Source organism: Dunckerocampus dactyliophorus, chromosome 19 (assembly GCF_027744805.1).
Source record: "Dunckerocampus dactyliophorus isolate RoL2022-P2 chromosome 19, RoL_Ddac_1.1, whole genome shotgun sequence".
In the NCBI taxonomy this organism is placed as follows: domain Eukaryota; kingdom Metazoa; phylum Chordata; class Actinopteri; order Syngnathiformes; family Syngnathidae; genus Dunckerocampus; species Dunckerocampus dactyliophorus.
In genome coordinates this window covers 8,042,448-8,068,940 of record NC_072837.1, presented here as the reverse complement: position 1 = coordinate 8,068,940, position 26,493 = coordinate 8,042,448, and the positions used below count along the sequence as shown (strand labels likewise).

At 40.6% G+C, this 26,493-nt stretch overlaps 1 protein-coding gene across 1 annotated transcript; it reads left to right on the top strand.

The window, feature by feature from the left end:
• Window positions 1–5,105: 5,105 nt before the first annotated feature.
• On the top strand, window positions 5,106–26,168 carry sptlc2b (serine palmitoyltransferase, long chain base subunit 2b). The gene is made up of 12 exons (XM_054762099.1): window positions 5,106–5,378; window positions 10,166–10,363; window positions 10,591–10,745; window positions 11,929–12,077; window positions 13,890–14,014; window positions 16,963–17,056; window positions 17,159–17,264; window positions 18,289–18,508; window positions 20,011–20,137; window positions 22,052–22,187; window positions 22,342–22,471; window positions 23,192–26,168. Exons 1-12 carry the CDS (start codon window positions 5,235–5,237, stop codon window positions 23,297–23,299), a joined length of 1,692 nt encoding a protein of 563 aa, XP_054618074.1. The 5' UTR covers window positions 5,106–5,234; the 3' UTR covers window positions 23,300–26,168.
• Window positions 26,169–26,493: the final 325 nt, after the last annotated feature.

Here is a 26,493-nt window from a genome sequence, read left to right as displayed (position 1 = left end):
TCCCAGTTGCTCTCCACAGCAGCGGAGATGGAAGAGCACAGCTAAACTCTCACCACCTTTTTTTTTTTGTCTGTAGAAGCGGCGCTTTGCTAAAAGGCATTCAAACCTACCTCAATTGCATCAAAGTGGCTGTGATGTGATTTAACGCCGGAGAGCTCATGTGGCGCTGACACTTTAAAAAGTCATCTAATTCCTTAGCACAGCGGCACCCTGACTCCTACCTGCTGTCACATGGACCTTTTTCACGTTCTACGTCTCATCTCTTGTGTCTTCTCGGGTGCTCAAAATGTGCTCACTGCAGGGTGATGTCAGGCCAGCAGGGTCCATTGTGAAGACGTGGTGAACAAATCAATTCAAGCGTGGTGAAACTACATCACACCACTTTGGGGGTGCAGGCAGAGCGCATTACATCAACCTAAGGAATATTGGCTTCCTGCTGGCTGCTTTGCACAGAGAAGGTGTCGTTCCTCCAGGGAAACTTACTGTAAATCTTTGTTGCAAGTGTGGATAATGGCTTTCCAACTCTTTATGAGAAGAGGAGTTGAAGGCGGGATTTTTATTCATGAAGCAAAAAAGGAAATTGGTTCCCTGGCATTTGCTTTTGTGTGTCCTTCATTGTGCTGCAGCTAGGCCACAATGGGATGCTCAGGTTGCATGTGATATCTCCATATCACATGGGGGTGGGGCAGAAATAACATATTGCTTTTGTAGCGCGTCTGGGATCTGACCACATGGCATTTGTCAAGCACTGAAGGCTTTCAGGTGAAAAACACAACCACATTCATGGAAAAGATTGATAACATCATACATTGTGCACTCGTTAAACACAGTTATATGATGATAAACCTACAAAATTACTACACCTTTACAATTTTCTACTGAAATTATAGATGGAAAGTGACAACAGGTCAGTTATATTCTTCTAAATAAAGAGATTGCAGTTTCTATCTGTAGTGGAGTGGCTGACATCATAGTCTCATTTGCATAATTGGCCATGTATGCACAATAACCTCGGTTAGCGTCCGCCCCGGTTAGCGTGTTTTTCGGGTAGCGTCAAAAATTCAGAATTTTACCTGAGATGTCACGAGATTAGAACGTGGCCATAAATTAGCCGCACCGCTGTATAAGCCGCAGGGTTCAATCTTTAAGAAAAAAGCATATTGGCTGTTTTTTCCCATTTTTGCTGGGGTTTTTTTTTCTACAAATAAAACTTGACAAATAATCATTGTCAACCATATTTTGTGTTGTCATTGACTAATTAAATTAGTTTGATGATCTGAAACATTGAAGTGTAACAAACATGCAAAAAACTAAGAAATCACACCACTGTATATTTTGCTGAATGAATATGTGATTATGTGTATATACAGTGTGTGCATTCCATTGTGTGAATATAATGAACCAGGCCGCAGCGTGTCGGTGAAATCCATCACAGTGACATGCAACACATGCACCTGAGCTTCCTCCATCCCTTCTTCGCCATTAGTTCCTCACCCATGCATATTTAGGCCAGGATTCACTCATCATTATTCCAGCAGTGGAGAGCGAGAGTCGACTGCTCACTGGAAAATGGTCTGTCTGCCACTCTATATGCGACCTCGTCTGCTTCGCCGCATCTTTCTTGGTGGATAATCTATTATGCCGGGAAGACTTAGACAGGCGTAACCATTCCTAATGGTGGTGTCAGTCAGAATGAAGCCTCACCGCCAAACGGCGGCAGCGACAGGCCCCCGACCAACTGTTAGTGGGAGTGCACGTCAACCACGCTGGGATTTGCAGTGACAGGAAGTGATGGACGCCTCAGCCGGCGTCTTTATTCTAGGATTGAGTGTGCTTTGACTTGCAGCATGAGGTCATAGAATTGGGAAGATTGTTCTGTATTTCACAAATAAATGCTAAAGAGGAGTGAAAGCACATTGCAGCACTCTGTTGGCTACATTCAGATTTGATTTCAGGGGTTCCTGTGATCCTGAACCTGATAAACGTCGGAAAATTAATGACTATACGATGGATCCCCGCATACAGTCGTCCCTCGTTATAGCGATTAATTGGTTCCAGACCCAACCACAATAAATGATATAGGATTCAATGTGAATAAGTGGAATATTTTCATAGTTAAAGCTTAGAAAACCTTTTTATGACTTTCTAAATACGTTTTTTAAAACATTATTAGAGGCCTGTAGACATGAAATAATCTTTCCTCACCTTTACAATCCTATTATTCATTGTTTACACTACCTTGGGCAACTCTAATTCTGCAGGGATTTGAGACGGCTGCTAGCTAACGAGCTAGTGTAACATTACTGACACCTAGTGACCAGTGTAGAATACTACATACCATCACAACATCCGTGAATGCGTCTTCTGATTGCCTTATATTTATATTTTTGTTCATTTAGCCATTTTTAGGCTTAAAAATGCTTTTTAATCGGTAAGATTTGCTTCAATATGTCATTTTTTTACTAGTAATAGGCCGTATTCAACCACAAAACAGGCTAGGCATGTACGCTTAAAGCAGACATTTGTCAGACAAATGGAATTTAAACTGTTAAGAGATTGTATCTTTTGAAACTGCAACCACCGCTACTATTACAAGCCACGACACAGATTATTATTGGTTACAGACATATACATATATCACCATGGTTCAGAAGGACTCATTGCATGTTTATTTACAGTTTTATCAGAGTGGCTTTCAGTCCAACATATATAAGTGCAGTGGCTGCATCAATGAGCACTGATCCTCTTTGCTTGTAACCCTAGCGGTGATCCTATTAAAGCTGCTTTCTTATCGCCTTTATCTGCTTTTCGAATGGACAGGAGCTTAAGTGCTTCTCTGCTCATTGGCAAGAGCTTTAAGGGCTGATGTTTCATTATTCCACACCGAAGGTTGCAACCTTGGGAGGAAACAAAAAAAAGCAAAGGCTCAGAAATTGATTGAAGAATCAAATCATTTGATGTTATCGTCAATGTCTTAATCGTGGATGTCACACCTTAAAACACTGGGCAGCACATCAGTGCACCCGAGGAACAGAAGCCCTGCTAAACCAACAGCAAGCCCTGCAGGTAAGTGAGGAGATCACCTTTATGTGGCCCAATAGTGCCATCTAGGAGCAGGGATGTGCAACTTTGGGTCCATTTAATACTGTACTTGCACAGCATTTCCAGAACAACAATGCAAATATAAAGAGATAAGATAACAGGATAGAATGTTGCAGGGTTTTTTTTGTTCTTGGGGGAGCTAAAGACCTACCTCGCCACTTCACGGACAGCTGTTCCATGAACACCGCCGGATTAATCCAGTTACATCCAATATCCAAATCTTCTTTACTTTAGCTGATAACTATTAGCATGTAACCAGCTGAGGGCGACGTGTCGCGGACGTTGAGGTTGGGCGGTTGGAGCCGACCCCTGACCAATCGCAACAGTGGTAGGCCTGGTTGGGGAGGAGGCTGAGAAATCTGAGCATGTCGGCCAAGAGGAGAAGAATGCAGATTTATCCTGTACACAACTTTTTGATTATTTTAATAGTGTTTTAGGAAAGGAAACTTACTATAATACCCTCTTTAACTCAGGAGAGGCCATTTTTCGTGTGTGTGTACTTTGTGATTTATTTACTCTTATATTATTATTATTATTTAGTGCGAATGGTTTATTTACTGCGATGGGCTGGCCACCAGTCCAGGGTGTCCCCTGCCTCTCACAGCTGGATAGGCATATGGCCTACCCGCGAACCTAATGACAACAAGTGGTATAGAACACCTACATGTGAAAAAGTGATTGCCCCTCCTGTTGAAACATAATTTAACTGAGATTAATTGAGATCTATCAGTCTGGAAAAGGTTAGAAAGCCATTTCTGAAGCTTTAGGACTCCAGCAAACCACAGTGAGAGCCGTTATCCACAAATGGTGAAACCATGGAACAGTGGTGAACCTTCCCAGGAGTGACCGGCCAACCAAAATGACCCCAAGAGCGCAGCTACTACTCATCCTAGAGGTCACAAAAGACCCCACAACAACATCCAAAGAACTGCAGGCCTCACTTGCCTCAGTTAAGGTCAATGTTCATGACTCCACCGTAAGAAAGACACTGGGCACTGGTTCCAAGACAAAAAACACTGCTGAACAAAAACAACATTAAGGCTCGTCTCAACTTTGCCAGAAAACATGTTGATGACCCCCAAGACCTTTGGGAAAATACTCTGTGGTCTGACGACACAAGAAGCGGAACTTTTTGGAAGGCGTGTGTCCCTTTACATCTGGCGTAAAAGTATTACCGGATTTCAGAAAATGAACATCACACCAACAGTAAAATATGGTGGTGGTAGTGTGATAGTCTGGGGCTGTTTTGCTGCTTCAGGACCTGGAACCATGAATTCTGCTGTAGGAGAATGTCCGGCCATCTGTTGGTGACCTCAAGCTGAAACCAACTTGGGTTCTGCAGCAGGACAATGATCCAAAACACACCAGCAAGTCCACCTCTGAATGGCTGAAGAAAAACAAAATTAAGACTTTGTAGTGGCCTAGTCAAAGTCCTGATCTGAATCCTATTGAGATGCTGTTGTCATCTTGGCAAGTAGTCGCAAACGCTTGATTGCTTATTATTATTGCTTATACCATCACTGCCTTTTTTGATTCAGTAATTTACCGTAATTTTTCCACAGCAGTCACTCTGAGTAAAAGACTGTGAGAGATACAAGCAATGGCATCAATTCGGCTTCAATTTCAGTTTTACAGGGCCTTTTACAGGGTGACTCATTTCAGACATAACCTTGACCACTGATGATGCAGCTCACCTACTCAGGTGAGAATTTGCGTCACAGACAGTGTATTAGGTTGACGCCTGACCAAAGGTTATTATGAGTTATTTCCATGGGGAGGGTTTCAGGGCGACCCACTCTGGTGAAACTGGTGACATTTGACAAAGATATTAATAAAAGAAAGACCCCCCACTCTCCAACGTATATATTAACATCCTCTTTCGTGGGTTTGGTGAATGATTTGCAAGAAGAACGCCCTCAAACGTGAATATACGATCTTTGTGAATGACCACCCTTATTAGCCAATGGCAGCTCGTCAGGGGGGCGTGTATTTCCGGCGGGCTCATGCAGACTCAGCGCAGTGGGCGTTGAATCGACGGTTTCTCGGAGTTCATACATGACTTCCCGATTATCCGCACCCAAGTTGGGCTACTTGAATTTGTGATATTTACCCGCCGCAGCGAGCCTACAGCGATGACCGAAAGCTCCGCGAACAAACTGCTCAACGGAGACGTCTGTCGCCGCACATCGAGTGGCCAAAAAGCGAGCAAAAATGGCTTCGTGAAGAACCACTGCCTGTTTCAACAGCCGCAGAAGTATCGTCGCCCCGGGGAGAAGGTGAGGCCGCCCGCCCGTCAACCAGAGGACGGCCCCGAACCGTTTCAAATCTCGGAACTAAATTTGTACCGTAGATCTTTTACATATTTTTTAAAGCTCCGAATATTCTTTTTTGCCATATTAGTTGTTTTTTTACTTAGACGATGAGCGGCTGCTGCGTCCGACATACGTCATCCGACTATAGGGCACCGTCAAACATGGAGAAACATTTCTTCCACTATGCAAACACTGTGGATCAAAACTACAATCACTGGACCAGATGACAGACTAATTCTGTCAACGGGCCTCACGTTGTTGGAGAGATTAAAGTTAATGTTTGCCTTCATACATATATGTCAACAAACCCACAGAAGCCTTCAACTGTGTATTCGCCTCAACTAGTTTCACTTAAAACAAACACGATATATGTATTTTATTGTGTCTTTGCTTAGATTCACTTATTATGACGAACATTTACATTGTCCTTTTTATTCCAGTGTTATATATAGTTGATTAGTAGAGTTTAGCAAGCGAACTAGTTGTCTCCAAAGCCCGGAAGTTACGTTGCATGCTAGTATATATTGTCAGCACTTTGACATGGTGTGGTATGGTATGGTATTTGTTATATAATGTGGTTACGTTTGCACAATTCATGTGCAAAAAGGACTAAGAAGCAGCAGCGCTTATTAACCCTCAATTATTTTATTATAGTGTCCCGTTTGTCTGTGCAACACTTTCATTTCTTGTCTGAAACAAATAAACCATACCATTCCATACCATACCACACCATGCATAGGCGTCCAATGGATTTATAATAGTTGTTGCTAATATTATAGCTTGTTAAAACTGTTCCTGGTGAGCAATTTTGTTGTATAAAAGTGTCGCTTAGCACAGTTCAGTCTTTTTAATTGTGTAGTAACAATGGCCTTATGCTGCCTGATGGGCCAGGGTTGTAGTGTAAGCTGCCTGTAATATTACACCCTGTTCTTTTTGCCCTGCGAGTGTCTTGTGAAGTCAGACCGGTCTCTGTTTACCTTGGCTAATGAGAAGAAGACGACGACGACAACCAGGGCCTGTGTTACTAGTGTGTGTGTGTGTCCTAGGAGAGCAGAGCGGGCCTGCTTCCACATGACACTTAAACAGGATAGGAATGTCTCGATGCTGTCAAGGGTGTGGTCCCTTCCACAGTGGAATAGAAAACATAGTTTAGTGGTGGAGGTTGGGTGAACATGCATGCTTTCCATGTGTTAGTGTTGCATTTGTAGTTTTCGCACAATAATGTGACTTCATTGTGATAGTATTTTGGGATCGAGAGGCTTACATTCCACAGTAAAGCGCAGGATTTGCATGGTTATGCACACTCACGAGTCACAGCATTACATCCGCCTCCAAACATGCCTAGGTACAAAGATAATGAAGCTCAGTTTTCTATTCACACAGGGGTATTCATTTGACATGATCTTTATTATTGTCATTGCAATCATGCCGGACTGCACCCCATCATACTGACAGATTTTAATGTTTTGGTTGTCTTAGTTAGCTGTATGCGAGAGGCAAAATATTACAACCATCTATGCAATGCCAGTGTTCCCCATAAATTCATTGATTTTTGGCGGCTCCTGTTCAACACCTTGTAATGGGACTGTCTCTGTAACTCCGCTTGTTTACAAACCTCATACGCCAGCGAATAAGAAGATGTAGCAGGAGGGATCAGTGTTGCCAACCTTTAGCGAGAAATCAGCGACAAGACTTGTGAGACTAAAACAGAGAAGCTCTCAAAAAGATGAGCTGTCTCCTGGGGTTTTAACTGGTTTAGAGTGGCAAAGGTATTGATGTGTGTGTTCATGTTAAAAAAAAATAAAAACACCAACGTTTTTCTTGTATTTGGTGGGTTTATTCATCTATGGCAGCACCGGAGAAAGTTTTGTACCGGTTTAACTTTTGCATCTCATCGCGCATAGTTGTGGTGTGCTCAAGGACCGCCAGACAAAGTTTGAAAATCTTAATTCTTCATGAAAAACATTATCAATGAAACAAAGACATAACCGTGTACAATTTGGGGCTCTGACATCTTGTTTGTGACATAAAAAAATCACCCCTCAAACCCATCACTGCCACAAATAGATGGCAGTCCTGTCCTGGAATTGCAATGAGCAAATTTGCACCCTTGCAAACTACGCCACAGCAGTAAAGAGAATATGATTATCAATCAAAACAGAGCATTGTTATTTATTTAAGCAGCCAATGTGATAGTTCCTTCATTGGCTGTCATTAGGTGGTGCACTTGAACCTAATAAAGTATCCGTAGTTGTACAGTTTTTATGCTTGCTTCGTCCTGCGAAAAGTAAAAGAAGGGCTTCACATTGGATGAGTAAAGTCAAAATGAATGCAACATGTCCTGTCAGTTTTTAATACTGCAACAGCCTTGGTGCATTTTTGAGTTAAGCTGTAAAATGCGGCATCAAAAATGTCTTTCTGCTCTTGTTTGGTGGCATAAGCAAACGTGAAGGTCATGTTTGTCAGAATGAAGCACTGGCTTAACTAAATGTATTTGATGGGTGAGTGTGGGTGTCTACATCAGTGTGCCAAAAACCTTTTCCTCCGTCTTTCCTTGGAGGGAAGGTCACGTCCAAGTAGCTTTAGATGCTTACACTCTGCAGCGTTTCCTGCCTCAGAGGTATTTCTTGGAGAGAGGCATGACTGATCACATGAGGTGGTGCTAAGCTGCAGGGTACGTTTTGTAAGGAGTGACCAGCATCATTGTTTTCTGTTGACTTTGCCAAATTGTGATATTTTTACATAAGTTTTAAAATACTTTTCATCAAATTCATTTGTTAGTTGGGCAGCACAGTGGTGCACTAGTTGGCACGTCTGCCTCATAGCCAGGTGGTCCTGGGTTTGACCTCAGCTCCCATCTGTAGAATTTTACTGTTTTGGGACAGCAATTGGGAGTACCAAAGTGTTTGGTGTTTTAAATATTTACATCCGAGGACAAAAGTCCAAGTCTTTACAATCGTGGTGCTTTGTGTTCCATTTAAAATTAAAAGTTGACGGTGCTGTTGACTGTGACGTAATCGGGCATTCTCATACTGAAATAAAAGGATTTTCTGAATCTCGGGTTTTATTAGTGTCAAATTGAGCACAATACAGTAATGCTGCCGGGAAGAGGAGGTCTGTGTGTTCTTTTACCAGTTCCTCAAACTTTGTGGAGTTTGTTTTTCAGAAAGAACTAACTTGGCTGTTGGATGTGTGTGGTAACAGGCAGTGTGCTATCATGAGTTAACTTGAGGCTGTAGACACCGCAAATATGCCCATTAGCACTCAGTAACAACATTAAACCTTATCTTTGTACATTCCCACATAGCATCAACACCAAATATGAGGTCAAATAAAAAATATACTATAGTAGCAGGGTTTCCACGACATGTAATAGATCGTGGCGGGGGGCCACGGCTCAATAAAAGCCGCCACACCTTGGAAATGAGTTTTTTGTTGTTGTTTGTTTTTTACGTGAACACAATGTGAAGTAATACTGCATGTGAATGGTCATATATGCTCTACCAGGGGTGCCCATTGCAGCAATCGCGACGGTAGTGTTGGTCGCATGTCACCTACATCATAACCGTCACTTCGTAGATGTCATATGGCATCAGTCAGCTGACATTAAGCCCCCATCCTGATTCGCTCTTGTGGCACAGCAACCACATAAAAAAAGTCGAGAACAGACGTTGGAAGCCACACACGGATCACGCAACTTACTTCTTTATTATTCCGATTACGGATAAACTAACTCAGCGGTAAGATACCTATATCGATAGCAAAAGTCATCCCTTCACTTGTAGCGGCTACTTATGTAGAAAGAAAAAAAAGTCAACTGTTTCATGGCTGCGCTTCACGTCATGAACTCTACTATAGTGTGAAATGTGAAATACTAATGATCATAATTGTAATCTTTGGGACAAAGTATCCCATAGGATGAAAAAGTGTGAGCACCCCTGTGCTATATAGATACATATATAGCCTATTGTTTACGTATTGATCACAATTCATTTGAAACCAAATATCAATATAAAACCGTTTCACTGCAATTTATTTTGAACAACATGCACCGGAATCACCTGTCTGCCCCGGAGTGGAAGAAATGGCCGAGAGAATGGCTTTTAAAGTTAATTACTGCATTTGTTGTTCAAGCCTGTGAAAACGACCCTAATGTTGACATTATTACAGACAGTAAATTTGAATATTTTAAAAAAAGAAAATCCTGCCACAGCGACACAGAGGCGGCAGCCCACCACCACAGCTTCAAAAAATCCTTGGGGAAACCCTGAGTAGTATATCTGTGCAGCGTGGGGGAAAGTTAGCGCATGCATTGTGGTGCATTCAAGGACCGTTGAGCAAATGGGGACATGTCGCCGCTCGCAACAAACAACAGAAACATGCAAAAACTGTAGGATTTCTAGCTGCATATTACTTTTAAAATAAAATAATGGCCCGAATTTCCAAAATCGACATGCATTTACATAAAATTTTATGTACTTATTTACAAAGACATTACAAAGATAAGTGCTTTTTTTTTTTTTTTTTTTTATCATTTCCCGCCCGGCCTGGTGGTTTGTGACCCCTGCTTTATACCACAAACTAGTTGACACTGACTGAATTTTGCAATTCCACAAAATTGACCAAATTCTCAATGACAGTATCAATCCACAGCTACATAGCTGTAGCTGTGTAAATGAGACACCAAAACGTCATAGTTTTTTTTTTTCCCATTTTCAGTTATAAATGATAATGCCTGTTTTGTCCCCCAGAACCAACATGGCACACACAACAACTCAAGCCTGTACAAGAGGCCCTTTGTGGAGTCATTTGAGCAGACTCCTCTACTGGTGGCCGTGCTTACCTACGTGGGCTACGGCATCCTCACCATCTTCGGCTATCTCCGCGACTTCCTCCGCCACTGGAACATTGGAAAGTGCAGCATGGCCCGCGAGCGAGAGGAGCAGAAGGTTCATAAATATTTAAACTCTGGAGAAGCAAACCGAGTCCCGCTCTCTTTGTGTTCACGCTAAATGTTTTAGGATGATAGAATATGTTTCATGTTTGTGACAGCTCATGAGTAAAGACATCACTAAAAATGTGATCCAAATTGATTTGGTGGTATTTGATTCTACCACCAACTCTGGTCCATTTTGTCACCATTGCACATCCTAATTACTACTTGTTTCCTTTGTAGGATTTTGTCCCGCTGTATCAAGACTTTGAGAACTTTTACACCAGGAACCTATACATGCGCATCCGAGACAACTGGAACCGTCCCATCTGTAGTGTCCCTGGGGCGAAGATGGACCTGGTGGAGCGGGTTTCCCCTGACTACAACTGGACCTTTCAGTAAGTTAATATGTATAGTAAAGTTAGTGTATGCAAGTAGTAATCACAACTACATCACACAGTTTATATAAATGTAACGTGACTGTAAAACACGGGAACAAAAAAAGTCAAAAGTATTGAGGCACTTTCTCATGTAAGGTGTGGTTTGACTCGTGTGTGTATATATATATATATATATATATATATATATATATATATATATATATATATGTTCCTCATTTAAATAAATTATATGAAATTTAATTTGTATTAAATATATATATATAAATATATATATAAATGAAAGCATAAACTAAATATATAAATGAAAGCATAAATAAAAAAAGATATGTAAAAAATACAAATTATCTAAATAAAAGTGTAAAAAAATAAATAAAAATGACTTAAAAGTGTAGTGTAAAAAAAAAAAATATATATATATATATATTAATGACTTTAATATAAAAAAAGTGTAAAACATAATTACAAAGATGGTTTAAATAAAAGTGTGTCGCAACTAAATGATATTGGAAAAGGTGTGCCCCACGTTGAGACCAGTTGAGAACCCCTGATTTAAAGCATACCTTGTGCTTGTGTTATATAAACGAAATGATGTTATTTTATTTGTTGCATTTGCACAATGACACATGACACGGTTTTCAGAAAAAAGAAGTATTGTATAAAATAATTGGTAACCTGTATTGAATTGAACCTTATACAAAGGTGTTTATTAACTAACATAAGATTCCACAATGATTCACTACACTGTGGTGTTCATCTGATGATGCGTACGGTTGTTGTTGTTGTTGCTGTTGTTGTTCCAAACCACTTTTTAAAACTGGGGGTTCAAATTAAGAAACAAATTGAAACAAACATCTGGAAAGTTGAACTTTGGCCACAATTTCCCCAAATTTTGAACTGATTTATTGTGGTCTTTATCAGGGTGTGTTCACTGTATCCACTGTATATTTATCCAGATTGGAATGTTTAAAATATGTCTGACTGCTGCCGTGTGCTTAATCTGAGTTTTCTTGAGATAAATTGCGTAACACCACGCTGCTGGTTGACGGGGGCATTTAAAGGACAGTGCTGAGCAGGAAATGTTTGCACAGCAACGGCCCCCACATGCTGAAGTTAATTATTTTACCTTGACCCCGGGCCGTTGACCTCTGTCCCTGAATCTCATTGTTCTCGTCTCCTTCAGGCACACGGGCAAAGTGGTGAAGGACGTCATCAACATGGGCTCGTACAATTATCTGGGCTTTGCAGAGAACACTGGCCCTTGTGCTGACGCTGCTGTTGAGGTCACACACAAGTACGGTGTGGGAGTGGGCAGCACTCGCTGTGAATTGGGTGAGAGAATCAATACATATCTTTATTTTTGGTATTGTATCGCTAACAAATGAGTACACTATCAAGGTTTTGAAAACGCACACAAAAGTATGCTTTTATTTTTAGCTGGCGCCAATAAAATATGCCAGTATCTTCTAATTTGCATAACTGGACCATGACACACAACTCAATGTTTGTGTGTGGATGGGTAAATAAAGCTTTTTGGTTTGTTTGTCATAAATTATTTCAAGTCTCTAAGCCTTGTTGAACAACACAACACAAAGTTATTGACTTACAGTTGTTGGTTTCATTTTGTGCAGCGGTGGAAGTGTGCGCATGCCTCCAATAACATGCGCATTAAAAAAAAAAAAAAAAAAAAGTTTCCTGGACTCATGTCAGGTTTGTGCTGATTTTAAAGATAGTGTACATGTGATTGTACATCTAATAGCTCACTATATTGTCACATAGCATACTGTAGTTGCTGCTGGAATACCCAGCATGCCTTGTGGGCACTTTGTAAATACTGTAGTAGCTAAAGTTATGTCTGTGTTGTAGTGCTTAGTCAGTGTTACCCACATAGAATGGTAGTTCATTGTTGTTGTGTTTAGGCTTACCTGTTAGTGTTGTGCTGTTTATTTTTTGGTTCGCGCCGTGAGTGAGACTTTGTTTGTACGGGGTTGTAACTACACCCCATTCACTTCACACGGATCATTATAGTGTGAATGGAAGTGAGGGTGAACAGATAGCGGCAAGTTTCTGTAGCAGCCCATTTTTATTTGTCATGGCTTATCACAGATAAATTAATTTATGGGAAGCCCTGACATTCGTTGACCCTAAATTGATCTCTAAATTTTCTGTTTTGGTTTGCAAAAGTGTTTTAAATATTGATTAAAACTGGATGCACCTTTTTCAAAAACCTAATCAGCAAATGTTGATTCCCCAGTATGTAAGCCGCACCCACTGAATGGAAAGAGAAAAAAAGATTTGTACATACATAGGCCGCACCTGTCTATAAGCCGCAGGTGTCCACGTTATAACATGAGATATTTAGTACACAGAAAGGTGTTACACATTTTTTTTATAACTTTTGATTAAATAAATGTTTTTTTCCAAAACAGCGGCAAACAGTGCGTGCAGTACAGCTAGTTAAACAGTGCCGAACAGTGCGTGTAACACGGCTAGTTAAACAATAGCCTACCAGAAAAGTAATTTACTACCATCCTCATCCTCCTCCTGGGAACTAAAATCCCTAAAGTCATCCTCTTCGTCACAATTGAACAGCCTCCTAATTCCTTCATCACACACTTTGTCAGTCTCTCTCTCTTTTGTTGACGCTCTCGGTTTCTCTGTGTTCGTCAGCAAATTACCCCGTTTAGCTTGAGCTTTTGTCTTCATCACGCAGCCTTTTGAAACCTGTTGGTGATAATCCAAGCAGAAGCTGTAGTACTTCTACACTTGATCGAACTTACTTAGGCTGTGTCAGATAAAAACACGATCGCTGCGTAAGACTTCAAAACGTGATATGAGCCTCCACGTCAGTACTTCCTGAAGCTGCACTGTAAGCATTATAGGAACTGTGTTTTTTTTAGCGATAAATTAGCAGCAGGATTCAAAGAATGAGGAAAAAAGTAGCGGCTTATACACCGGAAATTACGGTAATTTAATTTACTGTGACACTTAAGTATGTTTGGAGTGGATAGAAGTAATCTCAACATCTCAACAAGAAAAACAAACAAAAAAATGTGTATAGTACAAGCATACAGCCGAAAGATGATGTTATTTATTGTTTATTAGACAGCTCTTCTACCACATTAACATTTTGTCCTTTTCTAGGGAACCTGGACATCCATGAAGAGATGGAGCAGTTGATAGCCAGGTTCCTTGGTGTGGAGTCCGCTATGGCTTTTGGCATGGGCTTCGCTACTAATTCCATGAACATTCCTGCTCTTACCGGAAAGGTATGGAATTTCACTCTCTTCCTTTTATTCTTTTGTTCTCCACTTGGCATGATATTCCCCCTGACGAACCACATTGTGCCCTGACTGTAATTTTAAGATAGAGTTCAGACAAAGTGTACCTTTACGGGATAAAGCATGCTTTCCTGTTCCTGGTTTTAAATGCAAGGCCAACCGTGAGCGGGTCACACAGTTCCAAGGCTTTCAGGATAAAGATTTGAAAACATTGTTTCTTCAGGAGGTTGCTGCTTTTGTTTGATAAATTGCTGCCACTGTTGATCTAAATGTAAGCCAGTCATATGAGTTCTTACTTGCTGCTTAGTATTTAATAGCCAGTGTTTGAACAGGAAATAAAAACCAGAGTTGGCAGAAGGGTGAGCGTTTTGAGTAGCCAAAAGTGGTGAAAGAGCCAAAACCATTGACAAGGAGGCTCGTACATTCTTTACTTATCAAGTTGCTGCATATTTGTATTACTCCCTCTCTTTTTCATAGTGCTAGTTTGTGTTGTGGCCAGCTAATGTTACGTAATTTAGGAGTTCATGAAGGAAAACACCTGCTAGAGATAGTTTTACAAGTGCTTAAAAAAGTATTCACCAAATACTCTATCTGACTATGAATTTAGATGCATGACACATGACTTGACTTGCTGCATGTTGATAGCAGAAGCATCAAAACTTGTAACGGTTGTGCAATGTGCAAAGTTACTTCATACACTTCAAGTGACTGATGGTCAAGTGGTTGACTCGCCTGACTTGGTGCAAGGAGCGTGGGTTCAATCAACCACTCAGTGATGTTCTAGATATGGTTTCTGTATGTGCCCTGTGACCCTCAACAGGAAAAGCGGTAGAAAATGGAGGATGGGGTATATTTCAATACTTACTGCAAAGTTTAATGCCAGTTGAGCTAGCAGTGTGGCTCAGTTATGTATGCAAAGTGATGCATACTGAAACTGAAAATCGTTTTGGCACCAGCGCCGACGTAAACGGTAGTAACCAAGCCTAAAGTTTTGGTGTAGGCTTGTCTTGATAACAACCTTTGCTGGACTACAATTGTCCCACAAATTCTTGTCGATAATCAATATTGGTGACAACATTTTTGGAGACCATTATTTCATTAATTATATGGCATAATAATGCGAGTACCATCCATCTATCCATCTTCTATGCCGCTTATCCTATAATGCAAGTACATCAAAAGCAATAACCCTAATTTCTCAAGAGTATTTAACATTGTATTTGGAATGTCAGAAGCTTTAAAATAAAATTGCAGATGCAATTGTAATAGCTTTATTAATGTAAGCAATTTTTATGACACCCTAATTTTATTACCACTATTAAGACAGTGTGTGCGCCGCTCTTATTTTGAAGGCCGCAAGCGTAATGAAAATGTGTTTTGACTATGGCTAAGTGAGATAGCTATCGAGTGCCTCTTGACGCCGTGGCTGTTATCCCTATTCCACACACAACTTGCACAAAGTCAGCGGCCAATCTAAAATGCTGGGTTACATTAACAAGCACAACTCATACAGCCTGAGTGGCACACAGACACACAGCCTCATTAGCATGCTCCGCTAAACCAAGCTAACCCAGGTAGCTTATACTGGCTAGTTGCCAAATTAGCCGATGTTTCCAGTTGCCGCCTCGACATGTTCCGTTTAGGAGAGAGCTGGTTAGCGTTTGTGAGGACATGCCGCTGCGAATGAGCGGTCTGCTGGAGAAATATTTCCACACACTCTTCCCGTGTGAGCTCCCCGCACCATGAGAGAGCAGTCCGGGCACAGTGAGGGGGAACTACCGCTGTTGCTACGGAGCTGAATATCCAACTGCCAACGTGAAATTAACAGCGATCGAGACGAATATCTAGCGTCCAACAAACTAACTTCACCATTGTGATGAGTGAACCCTCTTGTTATTCAGCCTGTGCGGTAAAGAGAGTAGAAAAAGGAAAACAAACATGGCACATGTCAATTTATCGAGGCCAGCAAAATGACCGACTTTTTATTTTTTTAATCATTTGATTAATCGATATATCGATTATCGTTACATTAATGCAAACTCAGACACTTGCAACAAGTGCTTGAAGGTGATATTGTACAAGCAACGTGTTGTAAGCCTCCCGACAGGGACACACAGAGTCTGACACTCTTTTTAAACGTTATTGCAGACGTTAACACGCTAACAGCAGTGCTCAATTCCAACACTTAAAACTCCCACATGTTCGTCCGTCGCTATTCACAGTATCACACAATACATTTCCTCATTATCCACCGACGACGAGCAAGGTGCTTTCACGTACACTGGCATTTTGAACGGCAACATTACAATACAGCACGTCGCCAGAATGGTGTATCAAGTATCAATTCATTCTGTTCGAATTGTGCCAAATCTATGCACTTAAATGAGAACAGACCATTGCTGATGAAGTCATTGCTCAATACCAAAATGTCCATAATGTGAAATCCTGTATTCTATGAATTGTCTGTGCAGTTTTAGCCCAAAAAATGTAAATGTTGTGATAATAACTGTAAATTGGATGTTTTCCCCCCTTTTGTTACATGATTTTCAGCTGTAGCGTACGTATGTTTGTTATACTCTCTCAGGTGTGGCATCCAGCTAAAACTTGTTGCAGGTTGCCAATGAAAGTCTTGTTTTTCATGCTTTGTGGTGTTCATGGTATTTGTAACTGTTAAGACACGCACGTTGTCGACACAACTGTGTTGATGCTTCTGTCTTATGGCCAAAATAATGACTCAGTCTGTTTCCCAAACTGTTTAAACAATGTTAGACATGTATTCCCTCCCTGGGAAACTTGCTGAAGTACATCACGTGTTGCCATAACACTGACATGTAATGGTAAGGGAACACAATAGACAAAATACAAGAAAATATATTTCTGCTTGTTGGTTAAATACTGCATATATATTTAACATTTTTGCATTTATTTGATTGTAGGGGTGTCTTATCTTAAGTGACGAGCTGAATCATGCATCGCTGGTGCTGGGGGCCCGTCTTTCTGGCTCAACAATTCGAGTCTTCAAGCATAACAGTAGGTGACACCGAACAATCTCTTCCATAACTGTTGAGAGAGTCGTGGCTGAAGGAACAGCCAACATGCATCGCAATTCTAAACCCCTCCCTTTCTCTGTAGACATGCAAAGCCTAGAAAAACTCCTGCGAGACGCCATCGTACATGGGCAGCCAAGGACCCATCGGCCCTGGAGAAAAATTCTCATTATTGTGGAGGGCATTTACAGGTATGCTTGATTATGTTATGCAAACCTAGATGGAAAGATTACTGGGAATATGTGACCGGATGGTTCATAGACTACAGTATAGTAAGTAGATTGCTGCCTATTTGCTGTTCATGAGTAATAATATAATAATAATTGTTTTTTTTATGGCAACTTAAATAGAAAGAGGTTTAATGGTGCAATCTGCATGGGGGTAATAAAGTGCTTCTCAAGTCACAAGTCAGATGCTTTAACAAGACGTGATGTTGTGTACTGTAACTGCACATTTTTGTAAGTGCAGTACTGTATACTGTATGCCCGTAATTGTTTCTTAATGTGTAAAACTATTCAAAATGTGTTTAATAACCGGGTTTATTGTATAAAAAAACAGGCATTTTGGAAGGTTTTTTTCATGGCTGTCTGTTCTGATTTGTTTGGGGGTTTTTTGCCATGGCTAGGATCTACTGTACCATCCAATTTTTATGCTTTATTATATAAAAAATGGTGGAAAAATGTCAGAATCTGAATATAAAATATTTGGCACATGTTCTGATAGATCTGAAATCTTGAACATAAGAATTGGAATGTGATTCAAATTACAAAATTAAATTAGAGTGCTCTCGGATGCCACAATATTTTTTGGTCAAAGTATAAAATCTAAAGCAGTTTGAACATGTTCCCACTGTCCTTGATGTATATTTACTGTAAAAGTAATCAATCTTGAGGATCAATACAGTGCTCAAAGAACCAGCGAAGCTTAATCAATGTCCTTGTACTAATGCAACAATAATGGAGTCTGACTTCTCCCAGGTCTTCTAAGGGAAACTGCTAAAATCGACAGTGCTTATGCATATAAACACGACTACAACAAAGGCTGTTAGAAGTCAAGCTGTGGTTTGCACAGGTCAACTCGCATGCCCGATGCCGGAGTTGGATTGTGGGCCTGCTTCTGTGAATTCTCCCAAAGCAGATTCCTGGATTTGTAATATCCTAAAAACACATTTTAGAATGTTTTTAATGTTTTCGCTTCCACTTTCTTGTCTTGAAGCATGGAAGGTTCGATTGTGCGTCTGCCAGAGGTGATTGCCCTGAAGAAGCGCTACAAGGCGTACGTGTACCTGGATGAGGCACACAGTATCGGGGCTTTGGGGCCTCACGGCAAAGGAGTGGTGGACTACTTTGGCCTCGATCCCACAGATGTGGACATCATGATGGGAACGTTCACCAAGAGCTTTGGCAGTGCCGGGGGTTACATTGGAGGCAAAAAGGTTAGTGAACTAACGCTGCACCCGCGCATGCTTTTTTTTTGTAGGGGTGTTTGATAAGCGGGAGGTTTGGCTGCGCCGGTAGTTCCTGCATCGATAACAATCAGCCATAAATCTTTAGATTAATCGATTGTGGAGTCATGCACAGAGTATCACGAGAGACTCAATCAGTTGACAGTCTTATAAACAATACGAGAGCTTGGGCTGGCGGCAAAAAGATTATCGCTCATGCTCCATAGCTTGCCATGACTGAAGACAAGAATGGATATAAATAGCAGCAGGCGTGCTAGCGGTAGCTAGCACTACCGTGAAAGTTTCAGCACATGAGCAAAAAAAAAAAATAAAAGAACAAAAAAAAAAATTTTAACTAGAAGTGGAAGTACACAAAAGCCACGCCATTTGTAGACTGTGCAGAGCAGCTGTGAAGTCCAGGGGGGGCGCGACATATCTTAACCTGTCAGACCAACAGAGGCAGGTCTGGTACATTTTTGATTCGTAACTTGTTTACTTTGAAATGTTGCACCCTTGTAACCTACGTGAAGTGTTGAAAGAGCTATGCTCAGTCTCAAATGTTGCACGCTTAGTATTGTTAAGACATTTTCATTATGGGATTGTTTACTTTTCCAACCTAACACAGCATTTTTGCATTGCACCCATGTAGCAAATAGTGCTATTTACTTATCGTTTATGCCATTTTTGAAGACATATGTCATTGTCTGAGTGGCTTTACACTGTTTTGTCTTATTATTGATTGAACTGAAAGATAAGACATTTGTTTCTTTTAGTGATATATTTTATATTGATCCCATCAAACAAAAAGATGTTCATTCTGCAAGTCTGTGTTGAAAAAAATGTATACATTTGACATGTTGTTCTGTCTTACAGCTTGCTTGGGGAATATGATGTCCTCTTTTACACATTTGAGAATACTGTAAAAATGATTTTATAATGTAAGATTAATGTCTACATCAACAAAACATTACCCACCGTAGAATTGAATCGAATGGAATCGTATAGTATCGTTTGTACACTACATTGAATCGTATTGAACCGTTCTGTTTTTAAAAATATATCGTTTTTGAATCGTATTGTAACCTGTTTATCTCGATTCAAATCAAATGGTCCATCACAAAGACATTTACATCCCTAGTAGATACTCACCGCTGATGAATGATAATGTAAGATGATTGATGACTTTAGTGTCTCACAGCAAATATGGTGCGTTCAAGAACCGCCGAACACAGTGCAAAATCTTAACACTTGGCGAAAAAACATTGTCAGTGAAGCATAAAGACATAAACAAATAAAAAATGTGGTCTTTTTTTAGCAGTGGTGCAGGTATGTTGTACATTTTATGTGTGTGTGTGTGTATATATACATGTTTATAAATGATTATCGACTTGTGGTGAATGAGATATGTTTTCTGTGGAAAAAAACACCTATTTTTGGAGGGAAGAAATAATGTTGGGGTATCCACTGTCATGCTTTTGTCATTTCCCTGTCAGGAGCTGATCGATTATCTGCGGCAGCACTCCCACAGCGCCCTGTACGCCACCTCGATGCCTCCTCCTGTGGCCCAGCAAATCATCACCTCAATGAAGATCATCATGGGAGAGGATGGGACCACAATGGGTAGGTGTTAAACTGCTTTAAAGTGATTCTGTGCTGTGTCACTCGAGACATAAATACAAGTAATGTAAAACACCAAGTTTCTGAGGCGCTTTTGAGTCAGTTGGTAATTTGGATGTGATGTTGTATTTGACCACTAGATGTCAGCATGCACCAGCATGTGTCACTGCCATCATTATGCTGGTCTCTGAATATAAACCAGTTGTAGATGTTAATGTCAGATTGGTCCAGTTCATTCATTCATATTTTTTATATTTTCACATTATGTTACGTACAAAGGACTATTACTAAAGAAACCACTAACTATTCTAGCATAAGAGACCTAAGACTAGTAATGTCGTAGTTTTGCTTTGTGCAGTTTTATACTGTAAAACTGGGAAGTGGACAGTTCTTGGCAATAACATTCGAAACTGATGTAATGCTGCGATGTGCTAGCATACTACCTTGGACTTATTTATAGTTTGCAGATGTGGGTTTTTCCTCGTGTGCCTTCAAACTGGGCACACAGCAGCATGGTGCATTGGGCCTGGTGATGTGTGGTGATCAAACACTATTGGGACCATCTACATACACAAAACACTAAATCTTGTTATTTCTCTCTCTCTTGAATAGTTTTTTTCATTGATTTCTTAAGATACCAATAGTGTCACATTTGCATTACCCATTTAGAAACTAAAATAACTGCAATAATAACTGCAAACATACAAGGCCACTCCAGGCTTTTCTCCATCAGGTGGATCTGGTCACTATTTGACCACAATGCAAGTGGACTTTAACAGTAAAAAGTGAACGTTTGCTGTTGCTCTTTTGGCCATGCTTGCTCATGTTGTTCTCGCTACATTTGCTGACAACACTAAAGCAAAGACATAGCTCACGGGTCGGATCGGCCCCATCCCTAACCTTAACACCTGAAGCCCTTTTCCCTGGGTAGGACTACTCTGCTTTTACGTGACATCATCAGGTCTGAAGATACCCAAGCGAACTGATCTGTGAACACAACTCAGCTCTCGTTTTCCTTGTGGAAGAATTACAGTGACAGCCTGATAGGTTGCAGCCCTGTCACCTGTTTCAAATCTTTGGAAATCCAGAATCCAAAAGACATAAATACAAATAAAATAAAATAGAAACATTAAAAATGAAATAAAAAAAATTGAAAAGAAAAGAAAAAAAATAAAAAGGAAATCCAGACATTGATGCAAGGTTGTTTTGGTAGATTCCTGCTAACGTTTCCGTAACACGGACAGCTGTTTATGGTTTCTGGCACAGGCCTGCATCAAGATGGACAAGGTTCAATCATATCTAAGAATGGAACATAAGACAGCAAAGCTTTCTCTGATATGGAAAGAATGCTAAACACAACTGTCTCAACTGTCACTTTTTACCAGCAGTTCTTTGAGTTCACTGTACAATGTTGTATTCTTTACTTGGTTTAAAAAAAAAAAAAAAAAAGGTATAATTTGAGACTTGGTTGCTTTGAAGTTATGTTATGCATGTTGTTTTTCCATCGACAGTCAGATGTATGTTGCTGCTGGCACGTTGTACCACATGGTTATTTGTTTGACTAAGATGCTATCTCAGGAGGCACGGCCCCAGGATGCTGTGGGTGAATCCACAGTGCGCATCAGGCAGACATGAGAGGATTGATGCCTGTTTAGTTTCACCCCCACTGACCTCAGACTTAATGAATCCTGGCTGTCTTCAAAGCCAAGTGTTGTGAGACAAGACTACACTTGGGCTTGTTTGTGATTGTCAGATAATGGACATGTTCTGAAATTTGAAGGCCGACTAAAATGACTTCACCAGTCATCAACCGTAAAAAGCTGCATAAAAGTTGCACTTTGCTTGTCCCATACTGCTATTTTAAAACCAAAATTATATGATAAATCTGACCATGTTTTGTCTGTACATCTTCTCCAGGTGCAGACCGCCTCCGACAGCTGTCAGAGAACACCACCTACTTCCGCAGGAAACTTCGCGAAATGGGCGTCATCATCTATGGCAACAAGGACTCACCGGTCGTACCTGTGATGCTCTACATGCCTGCTAAAATTGGGTGTGTGATTTCATTTTAATGTTTTATTGTATGTGTGTCCCTCTGCGGGACTACATAAGTTGCACATTCGATAGGTGGCGGCCCGGAGCAAAGATCAAATACACATTGAGCCTTGAGTTTGCAAATATATGTCAATATTGTCATTGCATTTTAGGGCGTTTGGTCGAGAGATGTTGAGGCGAAACATCGGCACAGTCGTCGTTGGCTTCCCGGCAACTCCCATCATCGAATCGCGAGCACGTTTCTGCATTTCAGCTGCTCACACCCGGGAAATGCTCGACACAGTAAGTCCTTCATTCAAGTCGGCCACTGTCAGCAGGCTTTAAATCCATGTGGCGACATAACCATCTGCTTTTTGTTCTTATTTTATCAGCAGTTTCTTACAACACAGAGAAATGTTGTTTTTTAATCGACTAAATCTCCCTGCTTCACGCTGATGGACGTTTGTGTGTTGGAGTGAGCGTGTTGAATAATAAGGACTCCCAGTTTGCCCTTATATTTTAATAGCGCTTGGAAGCTGTCTGCCGGTATTACAGTGAGGCTTTTATACGAGCTGCTGTGTCTCTCCAAAGGCACTTCATTCATCTCACTGCAGAGCATGTCAACACCATTTGTAAAAGTCCATTTAAAGGGCATCAGAAAGCCTTTGTAGAGGACTTCCAGGAGCCGCTTTTTTCTGTTTTTGGAAAACCCAGCCCTCACTGTTCCTTGAGCCGTGGAATCGGGGAAAAAAGGTCAGGGGGAAGGTAAATTGTTTCCAGGTGCTTTGCGGTGTTGCAATGCCGATGCATTCTCTGTGGAAAGAAGTGCAGGAGTTTTTCTGTTCTTCTAGTCACCTTTGCTTCAGACGCCTGCAGACGTGTTCATGCTCAAATGCGATTAAGGGTTGTCACTTCGCTCCTGTTAATTCTTGTCATTTTACTGTCCATCTGGCGTTTTTATCAGCATGCATTTTTCATGCTTTGCGGGTCGGGATGATAACGTTCCCTGTGATGTCTTGCCAGGTATTAGAGGCCATGAATGAAGTGGGCGACCTTCTGCAGCTTAAGTACTCCAGACAGTCTCCTCCCTCCATCAGGTGGACATCTGAGGAAAGCCAACTTCAGGACTGAGCCACATTGTCCGCCGTTGAGTCTCAATGTCCAGTCGCCTCCCGCCCCCCAAATCCATCCGCATACTGTTAGTAACAGACCACACCACTCCTCCGTACCTCTTTACATCACACTTCAAACCTCAGTGGTCTCACCATCTTCAGAGGCTTGAAACATTTTGGGGAATCTACCTGCTCACCGATAGGAGGTGAAGACCAACATGCGTCCTTTTGTGCCTGTATTTTTACGTTTAGACCCTTTCTTTTCCTACCAGACATGAGCTTTTTATTCCTGTGAGCACATTGACTGTACATGTTATCCGTGCAATAGTAGCAGCATATCGTAATGTAAAAATCAAAAAAAGAATCCAAATCTAGAGCCAAGTATGCCATGAGACATTAGTTGTGCACTTAAACAAAAAAAAAAAAGTCAAAACATGATGTATGTAAATAAGATTTTTCACAGATGGCACCGACAGGAGTAACATAAGCATGTTCTCCGTATATATTTATCACACGGATACCCTACCCTCACTCAGAAAATCACTTGTACTTGAACAGTGTAGAATATCGCTACCCCTGACCAAAGCAAATATATGTATAGATCTATTTTCTACTTTTTCTCTTCAATTGTAAAGTTCTGAAAGATTACCAAGTTGTGGGGGCTAGGGGAGAAAGACTACAGGATATTTTTTACCGCTTCTTTTGTAGAGATATTTTGCAGCCTTATTTACTGTTTACACCTGCTCTCAAACACTTGAGCCCTCCATCGTCCTCGTTCCCGCGCTTCAGTTTTGTACATTTGAACTGTATGCATGACGATACCGCATATCCGATATACAGATGTATTTATTATTTAAAAAGTCCGTCTGTGTGCATAATGTAACTGTTATCCGAACGGCAGCTTCGCACGCGTCCCGGTTGGACGCGCACATTTTTAATTATTTGTTTCATGTCTTGCTTCAGTGCTGACACTACTGACAGGCATTGTAAATGCACAGATGATGTAGTCACTGAAATACGCAGTTCTGCTTTGTTTTTCCCCCATACGCCACCAAATGTGATGTTTTTTTTAATTTTAGGATGGCATTCCAAATTGCTTTTGCTGCACTGTCAAAAAGTCATTGTGAAACATTCTGCTTGTCTTTGTGTGTGTTTTTTTTTTTTTTTTTTTTTTTTTTAAATGTCCCATTAATTTATTGATAAGAATTGGAGTTCACTAAAGCCAGTTAGCAGGCAGGCCTTCATCTGCCAGTGTGAGCATTCCTGTCACCAGTCATCCAAGTCATGTCACACAGGTGTAGACATTAATGCTACAGCAGTGCACCGTTTTTCAACTGGAAATGTCTTACATTGCATATCACTCGTTGTAATATCGTTATTTGTCACCCGCTCGTGATGCATCACGTACCAAGAATGTTACTGTAATCTGCCGTTGCAGCTCAAACGTGAGCCAGGTTTCTCCTCAAATGCACACATGACATTACTGATAAACATACACAACTGCGTCATTACAATGTTTTACACTTGATCTCCATGTTACACATGCCATTGTATTTACGCTCACTTTTAAAGTATTCTGAGCAGATTGTAAAGCCATTGGTGTACTGTATGTGTTGCTCCAGCTGTTCTAAACAGATTAAACCGCTTTCTTTGTATCAACTTCTGGAATATGTTTTGTGTCGCTAAAAAAGCACAACGATTGTTCATTTTCAAGCACTTATTACTCAAATCGTCCAACATTTTTCACTGCGAACATTTTCACAAAGGGTGTTTTCACACACGGTCACTTTCAGACCTGAAGTGGACCAGAACAAGATTGGGTCCTCTTTGAAATGAACTTGTCATACCAAAGCAGAATAACTGGTTCACTTAAATGTTTACATGCAAACCCTCCAAACTTAGAACCATCTGGAGCTGATCTCTGTTTGATTCACTTGCAATGTGAACAAAGTGATCCAAAATGAGTTATTTTATTGGCTGAGGCCCAATCAGACCTGGAATACACTCGATCTCAATTTAATTAATTTAATCTGTGCGTTGTAAACAGAAAATGAACCCGACTGACTTTACCTGGAATTGCTATTGTATTGATTGAGACCGAAGCAGACCTGAAGTGAACCTGATCTCAATTTGATTCACTGTATTTGTGCAATGTGAACAGAAAGTGATCCAGGTTGACTTTACCTTGTGTTGCGATTGTATTAATGAAGGCCTAATTAGACCTCAAGTGAATCAGATCTCAATTTGATTGACTTAACCTGTGCAATGTGAACAGAAAGTAATCCAAATTTCATTTACCATGTATCGTTAATATATTGATTGAGGCCCAATCAGACCTGAATGAACCCGATCCCAATTGGATTCACTTAAGATGTGCAATGTGAACAGAAAGTAATCCAGATTGACTTTACCCTATATTGCTATTGCATAAAGGCCCAATCAGACCTGACGTGTACCTGATCTCAATTTGATTCACTTAACCTGTGCAATGGGAACAGAGGGTGAACTCCAATGACTTTTACTGTGTATGGATATTGTATTAAGGCCTAATCAGCTCTGAAGTGGACTGGATCGCAATTTGATTCACTTAACCTGTGCAATATGAACAGAAAGTGATTCCATCTGACTTCACTTTGTATTGCTTTTGTATTGAGGCCCAACCAGACCTGAATTGAACCAGATCTCAATTTGATTCACCTAACCTGTGCAATGTGAACAGAAAGTAATCCAAATTGAACTTACCATGCGTTGTTAAAATATTGATTGAGGCCCAATCAGACCTGAAATGAACCAGATCTCGATTTGATTCACTTAACCTGTACAATGTGAACAGTAAGTGAACCCCACTGACTTGACCTTATATTGTTATTGTATTGAGTCCTAATCAGTCTTTGAAGTGAACCAGATCTCAATTTGATTCTCCTTATCTGTGCAATGTAAACAGAAAGTGATCCAGATTGACTTTACCTTGTATTGATATTGTATTAAGACCCAATGAGACCTGAAGTGAACCAGATCTCAATTTCAGTCACTTAATCGGTGCAACGTGAACAGAAAGTGAACTCCAATTACTTGAACTTGTGTTATTGTATAAAGGCCCAATCAGACCCAAAGTGGACAGGATCTCAATTTGATTCACTTAACCTATGCAATGTGAACAGAAAGTGATCCAGATTTACTTTAAAGGTACTTTGTATTGTTATTGTATTAACT

What these genes read in the sequence shown, in the direction of transcription:
- sptlc2b (XM_054762099.1), top strand. Translation starts at nt 5,235, where the DNA reads ATGACCGAAAGCTCCGCGAACAAACTGCTCAACGGAGACGTCTGTCGC. An exon ending in GCGAGCGAGAGGAGCAGAAG is followed by an intron (nt 10,364 to 10,590) that starts GTTCATAAATAT and finishes TTTCCTTTGTAG; the next exon opens with GATTTTGTCCCGCTGTATCA. An exon ending in CCCGGGAAATGCTCGACACA is followed by an intron (nt 22,472 to 23,191) that starts GTAAGTCCTTCA and finishes ATGTCTTGCCAG; the next exon opens with GTATTAGAGGCCATGAATGA.